This window comes from Chlamydotis macqueenii, chromosome Z (genome assembly GCF_036417535.1).
Source record: "Chlamydotis macqueenii isolate bChlMac1 chromosome Z, bChlMac1.mat, whole genome shotgun sequence".
NCBI lineage: Eukaryota > Metazoa > Chordata > Aves > Otidiformes > Otididae > Chlamydotis > Chlamydotis macqueenii.
Window position 1 is genome coordinate 50,815,549 of NC_141593.1, and position 19,210 is coordinate 50,834,758.

A 19,210-nucleotide genomic window follows, 5' to 3' on the forward strand; every position below is an offset into this window, starting at 1 on the left:
AATTCACTGCCTGATGAAAAGAAAATTCACATATGGCACCAAAGCAGCAGTGTGTCCCCATTACATTAGGTACTACCATGCACATGACCACTCAGGTCTCCACGCCTTGCGGTAAAACCCCACCAATTGACCCCTGCTCCTAAAAAGTGCAAAGCCTTTCCCCTTGCTCAGAGAGCTATTTCAGGTACCAGAGCTCAGAGGAGCTTGAGCTCTTTAAGGGAAACTCCTCCCTTATTCCCATCCACCACCACAGCATCATGTCTTGCTGCAGCTACTGGCATATCCTGTTCAACCCCATCCCCCAATATGACTGCATTACAAACAAGGCTAGAAAGGCAACAACAAAATTTAAGGACCGCACTGAAGATGAGCAGGGAAAAAAAATACCCATCACCAAACAAACAAAGAAAGGACACACACTCTCAGGTAACACCAATTTCTACTTTGCATTGAAGGTGGCATCTTTCAATAAAGAATTTTAAAAAATTAAACGGAGAGAGAATAAGCTAAAATAGAAAGGGGGTGAGTGGTTAGAAAACTGAGACCGGGCAAATATAACTTAATAGCAATAGGCAGCCTTTCTGATGACTAGACATTGAAAGAATTCATGACTTAAATCAGGCATAGATATGATATTGCATAGGTAAATAACCATTCCATGTCAATCAAGCTTGTCTACAGCATAATAAAGGAAATTACAGGAAGCAAAACACAAGTTATAAGCATAGACAGACATTTTGTTTACAGGTACATTTTACAGAAGAATGGTGTGAGTGTCTCTCTCTACACAGTATATATATATATATAAACTAGCTCGAAAAATTAGATATATTTGCTTGAACAGTGTCCTTACTCACAGAGGTTACTGTAGCTCCAGCAGTTACCCATTGGTCAAAGAAATAAAATGCACAGATCATCAGTTTATCTATAGCGATACCAGCTAATTCAATTGCTGCTGTTCTAGTCAACGGGAATCAAAATAGTTTCAAATTTCCTGGCAGCTGCTGCCCTGCACTGCACACAATGATGTAAATGGATGCTTTCTGACTATTATGAAACTGATGGGGGAACTGCAGTCTCATTCAGTCTATCGCAGGAGCTAAGGAGTCCACCTTGGCAGCTTGCAGGGGGGGGAAAAAATTTCTTCCAGCAAGGTTGCCTGACGGTACGCCAGGGAGTCTGTGCTTAGCTGCCGTTTATTATGGCTGTATCCATAAGGGAAGAAACAGGCAGAATGGCGATGCTGAGAGTCGTGTGCTGGTTTGAGAGCTTGGGGCGCCTGACAACGTTTTGGCATTACTGAGCTGGAAGGCTGCACAAAGCAGCCCCGTCATCTTGCATTTTATTTCTCCGCAGCTCCTTGCGCTGATCACAAGCCGCATGTGGGTGAGCCTGCATGCAGCATCATAGCAGTTATGCTTTCTTGGTACTGGCATCTCTTGCCATTATTTCTAAAATAAGAGGGCAAGTAAAAACAATGCGTGCGTTTAAAGGAAATTAATCTCTAGGTGACGGAGCTTAATGAACAAATTGTGGGATTTACGGCATTATATCATTATTGCAACCCATCAGAGAGGGGGGTCACACGTCTCCTCGTCCTGCACTCCCTCGAGTTACAACTTCCATGGTAACTAAAACTATTCTGATTTATAAAGCAATGCCTGCACACGCCAAGATGGAGCAGCCTCCCCCTATGAGAGGGGAGGAATGCTGCACAGTCACTGGCAGCCTTGCGCCTTCTTCCAAATAATGTCATTCTCTGTGCAGCCGTGGGTCCTGCCTGGCCGGCGGAGGTCCTTCGTTAGGGAAAGCAGGGGGATTAGCATAATGCAAGCACCGTGCAGTTTTGTAACTGGACTGCACATGTCTGCGCCGGACTGGGCGCAGGGTTTTCTGCAGCTTGCAGCCACTCCAGGTTTTTGGGCAGTTTGCTTGCCTGGCGGAGTGGGGCCAGGCCTTCATCCCTGCAAGGTTACACCAGCTTTATGTAAAAATAGCAAGTTGGTGGAAACAGGGCAGCTGAGTGAAGGCAAGGGATGGAACAGAGGGAAGAGGTAGAGGAGAGTTGCCTAGAAAATATGCCCTGGTTAAACGCCTCTGCTGCCTTAGCAAAGATGCAGAGAAGGGGAGGGGACCAGAGATACAGCAGAGCCTGTGGACAAAAAGTGACTCTGTTGGCTGAGATTCCTCACTGCAAAAAGAGATGACCAGGGGGTGTCCCTGCTGCTGTCAGCAGGAGGTTCGACACAGACCCAGTAGCGTGCACTGGCAGCATGCGCCATGCACTCACTGTGCTTGAAGAGCCAGGCAGTTGGCGGCTCAGGGTTACCAAGAAATTAAACTGACCAGTTCAGGGAAGTAAAAAAAATCCCCCTGTAGGCACCCAGAGGCAGCATGTTGCTCAAAAAATCCCATACCTATAGCTTGCTGCATACAGGAAGAGGTTACCAGAATAGTACTGCTCTTGCATAGTTCCCTAAATTCTGGGGTTTCTGGGCAACCAGAGGCTGTGTTAGGTGAACCTTCAGTCTGCCACAGGACAGCCATGCCCACACTGGGTAAATTAGTCACAAGTCTCTCCGCTAGCCAAGTCCCAGCGCCTGGAGTCAGGTGGTGATGTGATGCCCGAGTTGTCACAGCTTGAAAAACAGAGTGAGCAAAGCTGCTAGGTTAAGAATGTAAATCCTGTCCACGAAGAAAGCAATGATCAAAACAGCAGGTAAAATACCCACATCACTGTGTATTTGGTTTGAGTGTCTGTGTGGTTTTTTTACAATTGCAAACCTTCTAACCCTGTTCCTGATGAAAAGCCTCAGGTAAGCAATGCTGTGACTTGGTTGCGACTTTTGACTTCTTTTCCCCACAGATTTAACAGTTTCCCAGTGGCAAACCGGGTTTGGGAACACTTGCATGATCCCTGCGACACTGAACTAAGAGTCTTCCAGGGAGCCTCGCACCTTTCCCCCGGCTGCGGGAAGGATGGCACCTTGCCACAGCAGCTGACAGGCCTACAGTGAGCTCAGAACAGGACAAAGTCCAAAACTAACATGCAGCACGTGCTGCGAGGGTTTAGTGTGAGGGATTATCCACTACAAATTGCTGTCTCGGCAACAGATGGTCAGTGAGATAGCTTGGTCCCAAGAGTCATTACCCTGGAAAGCAAAAGGGTAGAGCAAAACAGCTGCTAGCATGAGTGGGAACAGGAGGGAATACAAAGGGAGTATCTAGGCTCCTTATCCTGATGTAAAAGTGTGGGTGAGTCTTACTATATTTAATGCACTTCTATTCTTTAAAGCTCCACCCCCTGGAGTGATGTGGCTGCAAGAATCTCAAGTTTTGGTTTAAGACTTATGTTTGGAAAAGTCTTAAACCCAAAATTCAAAAGACAGAGCCAAAAAGGATCATAGAATCATAGAATGGTTAGAGTTGGAAGGGACCTTCAAAGGTCATCTAGTCCAACCCCCCTGCAAGGAGCAGGGACATCCCCAACTAGATCAGGTTGCTCAGAGCCTCATCCAACCTGACCTTGAACGTTTCCAGGGATGGGGCATCCACCACCTCTCTGGGCAACCTGTTCCAGTGTTCTACAACCCTCATTGTAAAAAAATTTTTCCTAATATCTGATCTAAATCTATCCCCCTCTATTTTAAAACCATTACCCCTTGACCTATTGCAACAGGCTCTACTGAACAGCCTCTCCCCATCTTTCTTGTAGACCCCCTTGAAGTATTGGAAGACCGCTATAAGGTCTCCCTGGAGCCTCCTCTGAAATTTTCTATTTTTCCACTGCTATGATTTAGAAAAGAAGCAGCTAACAGGTGATTTTCTAAGTGTACATACACATGGTGATAGCAAGAATTACTTTAAAAGCTCCCTAAGAGCCTTCAGCTGAAAGAGCAAACTTCTGGGGTAGTGACAGCCCTCAGCTTGCTTTGACACTTGCAGCATCTACAAAGACTTTACAGCCTCTTTAAATCCATTTGTACTTAATGTTACATACTTAAAATACTGTATTTTTAAAGAATCTTTCTAAAACCCTCAAAAAATAATTCAACTAGAAAGATCTCTTCAGAGAGAAAATGTATCATTAGACTTTGAGCAAGCAACAACGGCTTAAAAAAACCCACATTACTACTCACAGACCTCAGAAACTCTGGATCTTTGCAGCAGCTGCCGAAGAAACTAGGCACCGCCGTGGAAAACCATGTCACTTACTGCATGTCAGGGTTTGGGACCACTTAGCCAGGCTAAAAGAAAGCTTGCTAAGCAGTCCTCAAAGCCCCCCAGGAGCTGGATATCAAGTCGTGCACCCACTAAAACAAAAATAGGGCACAGAGGGGCATGTGCATCTCCCAGGCTCCCAGTATTTGCTGCGAAAGGTGCAGCTGGACATTGCATGGTAACTTCTCAGCAAGCTCGTACAGCGAATGAGATTCTCTTCTTCAGGAAGCTGGACAGAGTTACATAAACAACGCGGGGGTCTAGTGCAGAAGGCACTTCTTAAAGCGGTGAACTGCAAAAAGGAAAAATACTTGCTGTACCCCGTGTTACACATTTTCAGTGGGATACCAGGCCAGAACTGCATCTACCCACATAATTTTAATTAAATGCTTTCTCCATGTTCATAAGCCATCTCCAGCAGCAGGATAACATGCATCGTTTCCTTCAGAAAGCTTCAGAGATGAATCAAGGCTACAGCACAATGAAGAGCTTGTGTTGGTGGGCTGCCTATCTCACTGGGTGATGGGGCTGAAGCCAAGGAGAGGAGAGGAGCCCACGGTGACAACAAGCAAAAATGCAGCTGTCCCTCACCGTACCAGTCTACAGCTGGCCAAGTCAGCTGGCTGAGCCTCTCCTGTTGTGCCTGCTGACTAGTATGCATCATTTTCCATCTGTCCGACAGAAAGGAAGCATCCAACTGCCTCCGGGAAAGTGTTTCTGAGCCCTGTCAGCTTCAGCTCAGCTCAGCCTGGGCCACGTGTGCTCAGAGCATCTGAAGCGGCCAGACACCACCAACACGCTGCCAGCATCACCAGGCCCCCAAATATTTGCATGCTCACATCAGCGCAGCTCTCTGCTTCGGCCGACAGCCCACAGATGGGGAGGTAATCACTGCCTTAACTCTGGCATTTCCTAACTTCTGAGTGCTTTATTCTACGTCTTTAAAAAACAATAAACAAACAGCCCAGGCTTTAACGATTATTTGTACTAAACCCTTGGCCTTCAAACAACTCTGTTGTTTACCAAGTTGAGGATGTGGTAACCTCCTCCCTGCAGCTGTAGGTTATGATAACTTGAACTATCCAGCTTTCAAGTGCAGGTCACAAGACATCCAATTTCCTCCTGCAGAGCAAGGGACTTAGCATAATGCCTCATCTCCCTTTAGTTTTCCTTTCCCTGGAACTGGAAACCTAGGCATCCATCACACCACACCTGACGGCTTTGGAGCGTGCCCCAGCTTTGCCCGGCCCCAGGAAGCAGGACTCAGAAATTCAGAGACAGCAAGACAGCTCCATCTCACGTAGCCAAGATGCAGAGCACAGTGCAACCTGTCATAGAATCATAGAATCATAGAATGGTTAGAGTTGGAAGGGACCTTCAAAGGTCATCTAGTCCAACCCCCCTGCAAGGAGCAGGGACATCCCTGACTAGATCAGGTTGCTCAGAGCCTCATCCAACCTGGCGTTGAACATTTCCAGGGATGGGGCATCCACCACCTCTCTGGGCAACCTGTTCCAGTGTGAAACATTTTTTCCTAATATCCAATCTAAATCTACCCCCCTCTATTTTAAAACCATTACCCCTAGTCCTGTCATAACAGGCTCTACTCAACAGTCCCCATCTTTCCTGTCCTTCACCAGCATTAATTTTGATATGTGCACAGTCAGATGTACTCCTCTGACAGCACTGTAAGAGCTTGCTGCTCCTCAGAGCATCCAAGCAGGAGTTCAAAATCACCTGGTTTATTCTGCGTTGAAGTGGAGGAAGAGCATTCAGCACAGCCAGTCAGCGTGCTGGTGCCGGAGTGGTAAGCACTCAGCTGGAAAAGTATCTTTTCGTACAGTACCTCTGGAGACATAAATGTAAAAAGTTAACCTTCTCTTTGCATCACTGCCAACCAGCAACACCAAACATCAGGGATAGATACATGAAAACGTATTGAGCACATGCTACTACTTAAAAAACTCCTGCTGGTCTTCACTGTGTCAGAAAATGCAGTGGGACACTAGAAACGCAACAGAAAAGCTGACAGAGTAAAGTATGCAGAACAGGATGATGGAATTTTAATTAAGTATGTGGGGGCACCACAGGTCTGAGCTTTCCAGATTCCAGCCTTTTATGCATCCCTGGTAAATGTTGCAGGATATCTGCATATGCATATCTGATGTACCTGTCCTCACAGGCTCTGTCCACTGTAATTAAGCAACATGAATGTGAAAATCAGGCAGTCCTTCAACCATCAGAAAATGCAGTTTTGCACCTTTTGGGAAAGCAGAGCTGCAGAGGAAGATACCAGACCAGGGAGCCCAGACCTTCAAGATTGCCTCAAAATGGAAAGAGCAAGAGATGAAAACAGGACAGAGGGTGGTGCATCGAAATGGAAAGCAATACGGTTGAAGCACTGGGCAAGACTACAGTCAGCAATCTGTGCTAGCACGAGAATGATGCAGTGTGTGAGTGACTGTGGTCTAACGGCAGTTTTCAGAGTCAGGATCAGGTAGGCCCCATATCGATGCAATGCAAGGAGGATACAGCAGAGCTGGACACGCGTAACTTGAAGTGACACAAAAATAGCAAGCAAGGCAGAACAGTAAGTTAGTAATACTCATTTTACAGAAAGTTACTGGGGTAATTTTCTTAAGGCTGTTTAAATCAGCATCATAGAACCGTGAAAAGGCTTTGCTTGTACAAAAAAAAGCAGCCATTTTGTGCTTCCTTTGCTCCTGAAACGAGTTAAAGAAATCCAACAGCAAAAGCAATAATTTCCATGATTCAGGTTCAGGAATGGGTATGTTGCACGGGTTAAAGTATGCATTTCGTTTTCTTTCACGCATCAGCTCTGGTACTGTTTGACTCCTTGCAGAGGTGATTCAGCACATGTTGCCAGGAGAAAGTAAACCTTTTTTTTTTCTTTAAAGAATTGGTTTTTTTGCTTTCTTTGGGGGTTTTTTGTTACTCAGTTTTTGCTGGCTTGCGCTTGCTAAGAAAAGAGATGAGGACAAGAACTAGCATGAGACAATACATGGCAGCATGTGGCTGGGACCATCTCTTTTGGCAGAAGCAAGCTGTTAAATGAGCTCAGTTGCCTCATGACACCTCACTGTACACAAAACAGCAAGTGACAGGCTTTCCAAAAAGCTATTTGTTTCACAAGGAATTCAAAACCAAGCTTCTTCCAGCAGCTGTTGGGAAAGACCAGATTTGCATAGCAACGCAGGAACTATTTGTACAGGGCTTTTTTGTGAAGGCTGAGATTAAACCCTCGGTTACACAGAAGGAGTGAAAGCTTTCTCCTCCTAGAAGCATCAGAGAAAAGACTGTTTATGAATTTTAAGAAGCTATTTTCTTCCTAAAAATTGTCTTGGATTTATTATGTCATATAACAGGAATTATGGAGTACTTGACTTTCATGTTTACTTAAGCAATTATTTTGTAGCATCCCCCTTTTCTTCTCCAAGGAAGCAATTTTTAGGACTAAATCATGTTGTCGGGACTTTATTTTCTGTTTGGTATTTAAATGCATTAACTGCAAAGTCATAAAAATCAGTACTCCATAGCATGCTCAAGCCTAAAGATAAAGCTGCTCAACAGAGATCACTGTTTTCTACGGCCGGTTCCAGAGGGGGCTATGTTTCCATATACAACAAGCACTCTTTATGTCAACGAGGCTGAGAAGATGCCTTGTTCAGCCCAGATAAATTCAGTTTTTAAAAAACATTTTCTTTTGCTGGAAGGCAGAAGGCTGAGATTTCACTGAGGAAGGCAGCCAGGCAGCGCAGGGGCACGTGGCCACCCGTGGTGCATCCTCCCCGCTCCCACACCAGCAAGAAGCAGCCCCACGAACAGGGGTCTGCAGGGAGTCTTGTGGTCCCAAGCCCTCCCATGATACTATGAGGGTTCTGGGGACCTGGACCTGCTTCTGCTCCAAATCATGCATCCAGGGCAGGAGGATGGGCAACAGATGAGAGAGGAGAGAAGCCAGATAAGAGGCATTGCACAGTAAAGATGAGAGCACAGGAATACATCAGGGATAACAAATATCCCAGATAAAACCAGACTGAGGGCAACAAAGAAGAGAAACAAGGAGAAATTTTTTTATGTGGCAGCTTTATTAGTATTTGAATATCACTGATGAAACACCTCTTCTACAGGCATCTAACTTTTTTTTTCCCTCATCTCACCTGTGAAAATGACAAGCTTCAGCCTGGAAGGTAAAAGTCAGCACAGCAGCCTCTTAACAAAGTCTGCAGCCTCCCATCTAGGCAAATACAAGCACTTGCGACAGTCATCCCCAGTTGTACTTCCTTTTTTGTGAATTGGGTTGTCCAATGCAACTATTTTAGTACCCAGTTAAAAAATGTATACCCTTAACAGCATCCAGCAGGGCTTCAGTAACATGGTTGTGGCCAAAAGGGAACGGATAAACTGGGAGGCAGAAGAAATTAAGCCATTCAGCAGTTTATGTGTTATGTTCTCAGTTTCTGATGTCAGCCAAGGCACAGGTGAACTGATTTGAGTTAGATAAATTAAAGTTCAGCTTTACTGCCCACAGTTCTTTTGATCAAGTTTAAACAGCAGTACTTCTCCTGGCCCTGCCCCCATCACTCATTTGCTTGAAATCTTTCATACTTGGACCTACTAAAAGCATATCTTCTTTCTTTTAAAGGCAACTTTAGAAAGTAGCAAGTTTGTTTGGATTTTTAGTGGTGTTTTTTCCCTCCCATCTAACACAGAGAAGGACAGAGAAACTTTCAGGCATAGCTGCTTCCCCTCAAAACATATGTCATGACATATTCGACATATGTCAAATGAAAGGAAGCCAGGATTTGGTCTGCAGAGCCCTGGTTTTGTACTACTGTGCCCTCAGTAACCCCATCCTCATTCATCTCCAGTTAATTAGCAGTTAAAATGCTTGAAGGGAAAACGTAGATGAGGCAGCACCACTCTCATTTATCCATTGTGGTCAAACATCTTCCTGGAGGAGCATGCATTTGTCTGTGACAGCATGAAGCCAGTCTTGGTGGGCAGGAGGTCACCCAGTTTTGGGGTACAATTCACATATGTTGTATGTTAACCACCCTTAAGTATTTGTAAACTCTCCCTTGAAGTAATTCCCATTACACTAATGTAGCCCCTAATAGTAGTTTCTGATTATTAAAGGAACAGAAGAAGATCCAGAAAGAAGGCAAGAAACAGCACAGGAAAAATACAGAAAAGTACACGGATAAGCCAATATATCTGGTTTACTTTTTGCTGCTCTTTATTTTAGGGCTCAGTACTCAGTCAGCTCAGAATACCCATCACATTTGATAATTGTTTTGGTTAGTAATAACAATAGATTCACTTGGATTTATTAGACACAGCATACTTTATTTAATGCCAATCTCCAGAAATGTACTAATGCCTGCTGACAGTGCTCTCACACTGTGTCTCTCCAAACAAGAAATGAGGTCATTGTGATTCATGTAATAATCCAAGACACATTTTGTGGCAATTTGTAAAAGTTTTAAAAACTCATAAAGGAGGACATTTTGTTTGTTTTGGTTTTTTTTCCCCTTCACTCTGCAATTAGGACTTCCCAAGTGGAAGACCAAACTTTAGAAAATCGAGGGAGAGACTTCAGTTCTGCTTCACTCTCCAGACTTCAGTTCTGCTTCTTATTTCTTTCTTTTTTTTTTTCCCCTTTCTTTACTGAAGTGGAGCAGCCTACACAGCTTGTTTCTGTACAAAGTGCTGCGCTTCTCTGGCAAGAAAGGAGTCTTTTTAATTAAAAGTGACATTCCAGAAAGTTTGCAATTAAAAAGGATCAAGGTGCAAAGAGAACAGCCTGAGGAAATACTTTTGCAAAGAGGGCAGGGATTGTTGATAATTACAACAAAGCAAGAGAAATAAGTATAGTAACTGTATTTCTTTTCTGCTAAGCTTGGGCTGCAAAAAGGTAGAAAATGCCTTATATTAAAAAAAAAAAAAAAAAAGAAAACAGAAACAAAAGTGATCCTTAGGCATAACATTAGGTGCTGCACCTGGATTTCTTGAATTACTAACTACAGAGAATGGAGCAGGTCAGATACCACCTCAAGTATCTTATCTACCTTAAAATCTTATCTACCTCTAGCTGTAGGAAGAGCAGCCTGCAGACCACGAACAGCATTCCTGGAGGTACCTCCAAGCAGAGATGGCCATGTTTCTGCATGTGCAATTGCAGAACGTGGCTGAAACGACTTGGCTGTAGAGAAGCGCTGTGACTCCCTCCAACAACGTGTCTCCAGCACACAAGTCCCCGCTGTCACATTGAGGTGGCCCAGGTAAGCCAAAGAGAAAGGCAGGGGCATAAGACAGGGAACTGCTGTCATTCTCTGGGGACAAGCCAGCAGGTTCCTTTGGTGTGGTACTCGCCCCATGGTCCGGCAGCATAGCACAGTGAGCAAGCCCTCATGAGGTCATTTGGGAGCAGCTTCTGCAAAACTTTCCTGAGTGGCTTAAGAGATTTATTGGGGTTTTGGTTTTTTTTTGCACACAATAGTAATAAATAGCACTTACCCATTTCTGAAGGCTTCTCTTCTTCCAAGCCAAATAAAAATTCATATTTGGCCTTGGCAACAGTCTGGGCATGAGCCGATACATCATTATCCCACACAAGTGCTTCTGCCTGCGGAATCAAAATAAACAAAGCTTTTCTACCTTTTAGTGAAAAAACAGGAGCAGGAACATGAAATCCCTTCAGGTGGGCTGTCAGGTAGGATTTTCAAAGTGTTGCTTTAATTCTGTCACCACCAAGATCAACCAGAGCAGACATGGGCCAACTCAGAGCGCTTTTGAAGAGCTCACCTCTCTTGCCTTTGAACTCAAGCATTTCAGTATTAAGCAGTGAAGTCAGAGCACCCACCCGCTCACATCTTTAGCCAGCTTACCCACTGCAAGGCCAGCAGCACTGGGCAACCATCTCAGTAATAGCACTTAGGATCAGAAATAGCAGATTTCAATATGGATGTCACAAAACTGGGACCTATGGGAAAACCATAAATGGGGCAAGCTTTTTCTTTGGGAGGAGACTGGGGCAGAGGAAGGGAGGACTAAGGGCTACAACAAGCATGATCAAAAAGGGGAAAAAGGATAATAAGGTATGCAAACATGTGGCGAGTGCTGTCTGAGGGTCCCCGTTGGGCAGCCCATGCCTGACCACGGCCATCTAGATCAGGACAATAGCCCAACCTGGTTTTATGACCCCATACCACACAAGTCAAACCTATTTCCATAGCCAGGAGGTGGGGAGAGGGCACAGGGTGGTCTCTGCAGCTAGCAAGGGAGCACCTGAGGTAACGGAAGGATGGACGGATCAAGAATCCCAGTGCCACCCAGGCTTGGTGCCACCAGCACCTCCCCACTGCTTTAACTTGTAAGAAACAGTTTGACATGGTAAGGGTCCAGTTTCTCAGAGGACAGAAAGGCTGCAGGACTAAGATCAAAATTAGTTTTCTGTACAGGTGGGGACAAATCGAATTTCTGACATAAAGCACACACCAGCAATAAACTGTAGTGCAAAAACTGTCTGCAGTCAGCATGAAGTTTCTTCCCAGCTAGGCAAGACACAGCCCGTAATTCTTCTGTCTGAAGTGACAGAAGAAATAAATCATTAACTCTATAAATTCTTCAGTGACCTTTATATTCATACCCTATGTTTGAGGCAGCCAATTGTTACAGCTTAGTAAGTCATTGCATGGTTCACATTGGCAAAGGCCTTAGCTTACAAAAATATTCTTTAAAGGAAAAGAAGCCAGATGGAACATTCTGCCCCCCACGACAATAATAACTTTTATGCACTTCCACCAAATACCTTAGGGTAAGCGTCAGCTGCAAACAGAAATTCAAAGTACAGGACATGCATAATTCACAGGAACACACGGTCAAGGCTCTTTAATCAGAGGTGGACAGAACCACAAATCCATTCATTCCTCTAAGGCCAGCTCTCCAACAATTACATTTTCTTCTGAGCACATTAACAAATAACTGTATTGCTCCATGCCCTAGAACTGCTTTGCTCCAGGTTTTCTTGGTCTTTTACCCTCATTTTTTCTCCTACCTTTCTGCATTTCACCTGTTTTGCAGGATTTAGTCCAACAGACCTCTGTAATAAGTGGGCAGTAGATCTTAAGCAGGAACATTGGATATATTTATTTACCATTCACTGGTCCAACTATTCATCACTAGGGTTCCAACAGGTACTTTGATGGACCTGCTAACACTAGCCTACCAAATATTTTGGGAAAAATGTGATGAAACAGATGAAGGGCTTCCTAGCGCAAAGATGACTATCACAAACGTGATAAAACAAGCTTGGAAGAAGCCTCCATGTCTCCCCTGCTTTTACAGGTCTGCATTCATTCACAGGAAAGGGCACAGGAAGGGCTAGAAAAGGAACAGCTGGACCTAGAGCACACACGAGGAGGCTATCAGTCTGCCATAGCCCGGACAGGAGTAGTTTATGGAGTCAGACAAAAATTCACCCTATCCAAGTGGATGCAAATGAATGGGATAGCTAAATGACTAGCTGGTGCCAGATCCCACTCACAGATGAATGAAATGGAAAATAAAATGGACAGAGCAAGTCTAGTTTCTGAGCAGTCAGGAATTTCTGATCTACACACCTCTAGGACACAGTATCTCCATCCTTCAGCCCTGCTCTTCAGGGCTTCACAGACAGTTGCTGTACTGAGCCTCTCTGCCAGCAAACACATTTTCCAAGGGTCTGTATTTGCCTGTACCTTACCATAAAGCAAGGAAGAAGAGTCCAGTGCACAGTACCCTCTGCATCATCCCATAACAGGCAGAAATGAATGGTTAAATTAATGGTTTTTCAGTGTACAGGGCACCCTTTATCAGAGTTAAGTGTCTAAGTGGAGACTGCAAGACCTTTGTCTTGGCGTCTGAAAGGGATAACTTGATTTTCAGAAGTGCTCTGCACTGCTGATGAGAATTACAGATACTGGTTTGTGCATGGGAACAACTGAACCTAACATCTATTTAGGTTGTCAGAGCACTATAAGGATGTGGAAAGGTAAAGTAGTTCAGAGCCTCCAGATCCAGGCTTAAGGATAAATCTATGATATTTCATCCAAACAAGAGATACTAAAAAGAGAAAGCAAGAGGGGAAGAGAATGAGGATGCTATGAGGTCAGAGCTGGCTTTGAAGACTATTGCTTTACTGTTATTCTTCCTTAGAGACAAAAAAAAACCCGGGAAAACAAAACAAAAAAAACCCAGACAATTGAGGGAGAACATGTGCTCTCCTTTTCTTCTTTCAGTCTGCCCCTCACCCAAACCTTGCAGAAGTGCCCCAAGACCCGGAGCCCAGAGGAGGGCTGGATAAATGGTGCTTTCCAAACTGCATTAGCAAGGATTAAATAAAAGCAAGATTGGAAGGCATATAAAACTCCTGCTTAAGCCTTTTCCCTCAGCTCAAGGGCAAAAAAATCTGCGTCCGGGTCAGCTCATTTCATAATTGCTTCCCTCAGAGGGTTTTAACCACCACCTTTGATGCGTCTGGTGTTTGTCACTGCTGGAGAGGGTGACGCTTGCTCAGAGAATCAATCCCCTTAAATCAGCCCAGCTGCACATACACTTCTCATGAGCCACATACACAGTTTTTCAGTCTGATTTTGCTCGGGCAGAGAGGCAGTGAGTTCTTGCCCATTCGTTTGCCGCTCTTGCAGCACTTTCTGCCTGTTTGAACATGTTTGATCAAGCCCACTACTCTGGGTCATGGTTCTTGGTCGGGAGCTGGGGAGATTGCATTTGCTTCGTGGGTGAATTTTGTAGAACATCTCTGAGGCTGAGTTAGCTTGGACATGGCAGTTCTCACCACTCAGAGCTCCTGCCAGCACACTGGACCCGTTTCTGTTGACCTCACACAAGACATCAGCATGAGTCAACAGAGGTCCCACTTTGCTGGGCTTTTGTCCCGTGCTGCAGGAGCAGAGATTGTTTAGGATATGTCCTCGGTGCTCATGGTGGTACCAGGCTAGCACAAGAAGCAAAGCTGCTGAGTCGGAGCAGAGGGTCAGTAGCTGCAAGGAGGAACCATTGCCACAACTCACTCCTGAGAGTTGGCTTTAGGCAGGCCCCTGAGGACAGTTAGCCGCTGTCACCTTTCCTGAAGCACAGTGTTTCTCTCTGGATGAATTTTATTTCTACTCCAGTCCTGTGCTCCCTTCAAATTGTCCCCTAAAAATCCCAGTGGTTTTTAGATAGGCTTGGTGAGTCATCCGAGCCGAAGAAAATGATTCTCCTTTTTGCATGGAAGGAAAGCACTACAGTATCCTCTTTTGAATTCAACTGAGCTTTTCGTGGAGGCCTTTTTTGGAACAGACTGTTTTCTTCCTGGGGCTTTTTTGTTGTTTTTGTTTGTTTGTTTATTTGTTTAAATCCCTACATCCCAGAGAGCATTAACTGAGGAATATCAGAGTCTTTTTCTTTCACTGCCATTGGCAGCTGAGCCGACAGAAAAGCTGGGCTCCATCTATGTGGGTCTCAGTGGAAGGAAGTAACATTGTCCATGGCTTGCTGGGACAAGGAATAGATCAGCTCACAAAGAGCCGACCGTGAACTGTGCAACTGTGAACTGTGCCTGCTGAAGCATTCACACTTAAGGTACGTGTTTTCTTTGAAAACATTTAATAAGGAGGAGAGTGTTCAAAGGAGCAGATAATTAACTGGCAGATGTCATTCTGGAGTTTCTCAGACCCCATGAGAGGACAGACTGACTCCTCGCAGGAGACCTGTGAAAATGGTGCTTGGGAAAAAGCAGAATGGGATGGGTGCCCAAGCTTGAGCCTTCAGGGAGCAAGAGGGAGACGAAATACTGGACAGCAGGAGACCAGTCATGCTAAAGGAAAACATCAGCAGGAAGGGTTCCAAGGACTTTTCACAAAGGGCTGTGAGCTGGGACAGAGGGGTCAGAGCATCCTCAGGGGGACCCCTGCAAACTTTCTAAATAAAACTCAAGTACTCTACCCCCAGAAATAAATGTTACTCCAGTTCTCCAATGCGCTTTCTGGCAGTTTCAGAGAGGCTAGTGGGGAGATGCTGCAGTGGCCACAACAGAGCTGTCGAGACTACTGCAAGGAAGCAGGAAAAAGCCTCTGCAGGATACCTGCAAACCACAGCCAACTATCGAGGACTTCATGGCCACACCTGGACCATTTCTCATCCCAGGCTGTGTTTGTTCCATTCTCATTGCTTCACCAACACCTCTAGCGGCAAAAAAAAAGGCCAAATGCCCCTCAGCAGCCCTCATATACCCTAATACAGTGAGTTTATGCTCTCAGGAGGAGTTTTAACATCTTCCTTCATCTTGCCTTCTGCACCCCAGGAGTTTCCTCAGAGACTGACAGAAATAGAGTACCTAGTAGTAGAGCTAGCATTTAAAAAAAAAAAAAAAAAAAGAAAGGCAGGACTGATGGATAGAGGTTTCCACAGATTTACAACCTTCTCCAGCAAGTTCCCAGCAGAGCAAAAGGACCACGTGAGTCAAGGTGCAGTGCCATGGTAAAGTCTTTTCAGAGTCACACATTGAGAGCTCTGCCGTCACGGACAGACAAGGACCCCAACAGCCTGGCACAGCTAGTGGCCAGCCCTTGTTTTTAAGCACTGTTACCATTCCTGTGTGGGTGTGAGCTTAGCAAGCCTCACTGCTTTTGACAGGTTGTACTAATTGTTCTGAAAAGACTATTTCTGTTGAGCTTTTCTTAAGTCACTTTCCTAAGTAACAGGATGAAATGCAGAAAGCTGGAGTTAAAATAAACTTGCTAGCTGGTGACAGATAGTGCACAGGCAGCACAGAGGGAGCAGAGAGCACACTGGTGCTCTCAAAAAGACCACTAGCAAGGTTTGCAGTTTTTACTTCCATGTGACCTCAAAAATATGTTTGTGTTTTCCTCACATGCACATCCCATGTGCTAATATACATCTTTCCAATTCTTAAATTAAAGCATTAGGAAAATAGATTAAGGCTCAGAAGAACAGGAGTTTTGCATGGCTAAACCTCAGCTGGAGCTGCCAAGCGTTGATGCTACCAAAAGTTTTGGAAAAGAAATCTCAGCTTGGGTCAATTAAACAAATTCCTGACTATCAGGAGTTGCAGGGAGATGTGCAGAGAGCCAGAAGGTGTGGGCGGTGGCGGGAGGAAAGGGCTTGTGTGAGGGCGTTGCCTCTAGCAGTTGTCCAGCAGAGAAGTTTGGATTATAGAAAGGGATAACCAAGTCAGCTAGGACTTTTCAGCTGAAGGAAAGAGGCAGCTGAGAGACACGTGGCAGAGATGCACACAGTCACAAGGGGTCTGAAAAAGACAAAGAGCAATCAGTGATTCACCACCTCTTTAATACAACACACAGAGGACATCAAAAGAAGGTATTAGGAGTCAGCATCACACCAAAGAGGGGATGGTTCCTCACACAGTTTGTAGTCAAAACCACAGACGTCCTTGGAAAGCAGTACCATGGAAATCAAAATCCTACGGGAGCTGAAAAGGAGGGTGAACAAGTTCAAGGGATACAAATTCACAACATACATAAAAATCACATCCTTCTCATGACGCTCCAAGCTGAACTCTTCCTAGGCATCTGCTGACATCCATGACCACGTACATGGTCCTGGGCTAAACTGACCTTGGCTCCAAACCGGTGCAGCCAGCCACTCTTACGTGCTCACCAGGCTTTGGCATGGCCCTGGACCGGGCAGACCTCAGGCTCGGTACCATCCAGTCAGTTCCACTCCTCAGTCCTCGCCACAACACGCCCCACACCTTCACCCCAGGGATTCACCAAAAGGCACTGGGACACCGCAGGCTTCTTGTGCGGCTCCCAGCGCGGCGGGATGTGTTTACCAGAAGCAGTCTCCCCAGGAAGCGGCCAGGCTGGAGAGAGCAAAACTGAAAGGGTGCAGATACCATTGGAGTGGCTCTCCTCACTCAAAGGCAGGCTTCACAAAAGGCCAGTGTCTGATGAGAGGCTCAATTCAGAAATGAAGCAAAAGAGCTGCTCCTTAGAAAAGGGGATGCCTTAGCAGCAGTATCAAGCAGTTGCAGGTAAAATTTGTTTTCAGTCTGGTCATCTTGTTTTACACCTGCACTTGGGTTTTTCTCCCCTTAAAGAAATGTTTGCTTAGTTGTTTGGTTGAAGTTGTTTGGGAGCAGTCAGCTGTTATACTGAATTAAATGCTTTTTATTATGCAAAGGCTGACACTGTCTGAGCTGTAACTGTGTGAGTGTGAACAGCATATTAATTCAAAGTCTGTATGATTACACTTTACCATTAAAGGTCATTCAGCATTTTCTATTTGCCAAGTCAGTGATTTTTGATGTGTGTTCTATGAACGCCTGGATGTCTATGCATTACTTCTAAGGTATGTGCAAGAATCAAAGCAAGCCCATTGAGAGGTAGGCTTTGGCTCACTGCATGAACCATCATGTTCTTAGATATAAAAAATAAATATAGTAAAAAAGATCCAAAACTTTTAATAAAGCCACAGTGCAAGTATTTCTCCTGAGTTATGTCAAACAGCATTGCAATGGGGCTTGATTTAAGAAAAATTGCACAAAGACAGGATCTTTTATTCAGAGAAATCAGTGGCACATGTACTAGACATATTGCGTTTACTTTTTTTGTTCAATCTGTTCTGAGTATATTTAGCAAACAGACTGCTTCTTTTCAGCAGGTTGTGCACTTCCATCATCCATGGGTATCTCGGACAGCAGAACAATGTTTAGACCAGCTACAGGTCTGCCCCACATGGATTTAAACTCCATGGAAGCTAAAATTTGGATATGCCTAAGAGCCTCATGAGCCTAACAGAAGATACCTCTGTATCTTAAAGCAACTAAATTATTTACAAAACCCAAGCCAACAACTGCTGAGCCTTGAGAACCTGCAGGGCACTTCCTTTCCCACGTGCTGTACATTCTCTATGTCCAGCTAAATAAGCACTGTTTTATGGATGGAAGTAAAGAAGGACAGGATATCAGGAGAGTTAATCATCCTTTTCCAAATCAACATTACAAACGTGGTTTAAGATAGTATCCCAAAATGATTACAATATTCTTTGCACCTCAATTTCAGTGAACAGTTTAAAAAAAAAACAAACTACAAAAAAAAGACCCCACACCCAAATGCAAACCATGCTACACAAGAGCAACTGGATGAATAGACATTTGCAAAGGTGTAAAAACCTGCATTTCCTCTGTGGCAAGGGCAACCCACAGAGCCCTTGACACACAACAGAGCAAGCAAACAGCAGTATGCATCTCCCTCTAACTTAGACATAGCTCGATGACCCTGCATGATTATTTCACATCATGTATTTACATTAACTTTACAGCTTTCACCTAAATTGTTCTTTCTGAGTCTTAACTAGATTTAACAGAAGTTTTTCATATCAGAAATTTGATTGAAGATTGATCTGAGCCATCTTCTCCCTGGCACAATTAAGGCAGAAGCTAGAAGTCACACCAGCAAATTTCACATAAGCCTCCTGCTGTGCAAGCACGCGTTGGGGAACTGAAAAGATGTTGTTGCAAGACTGTCTGCTTGCTAAGAAAGTGCGAGTTAAGGCATGCCAGCACCAGCATCCTTGGGCAGCTGTGGCCCGGCAAATGATCAGGAGCCACCATGCAGTTTCAGTCATGGCAGGAAGGCAGAAGACACCAAAGCTGATACATCCCCCACAAGCATCACAACATAGGCCAACTAGCACTAGCATCCCACCAGTGCAGAAGTTAGGACTTCTTCTTTTTTTTCTCGTTAGGCCACAGTGAGTGCACAGATGAGAAAGCAGATAAAAAACAGAACTCGCTGGTACTAGAATTTGTTGAGAAAACGGCTCTCCTGGTACAGGTTCTTCCGCTGACGCTGTATGCATCCATATCCCAGGCTTAAGTGCATCTTGCCATCACACTTGGCATTTGTTCAGCGTGAAAGATGCGGCTATTACCCCAGTG

The 19,210-nt window shown here is 44.8% G+C and overlaps 1 protein-coding gene and 1 long non-coding RNA gene across 3 annotated transcripts in view; one reads left to right on the forward strand and one right to left on the reverse strand.

The window, feature by feature from the left end:
• Positions 1-19,210, reverse strand: part of PSD3 (pleckstrin and Sec7 domain containing 3) — a 121,666-nt gene that overhangs the window by 96,423 nt on the left and 6,033 nt on the right. Inside the window, exon 2 of the mRNA XM_086769937.1 lies at positions 10,762-10,870. Within this exon, the coding sequence (XP_086626063.1) occupies positions 10,762-10,870 (109 nt within the window). The remainder of the gene's footprint in view (positions 1-10,761; positions 10,871-19,210) is intronic.
• Positions 290-18,237, forward strand: LOC147596334 (uncharacterized). 2 transcript variants are annotated; one of them, XR_015261402.1, is made up of 3 exons: positions 290-426; positions 10,337-10,526; positions 17,929-18,237. It is a non-coding gene; the product is annotated as an uncharacterized LOC147596334 (long non-coding RNA). The 2 variants fall into 2 exon arrangements; XR_015261403.1 differs by having other exon boundaries at positions 17,932-18,237.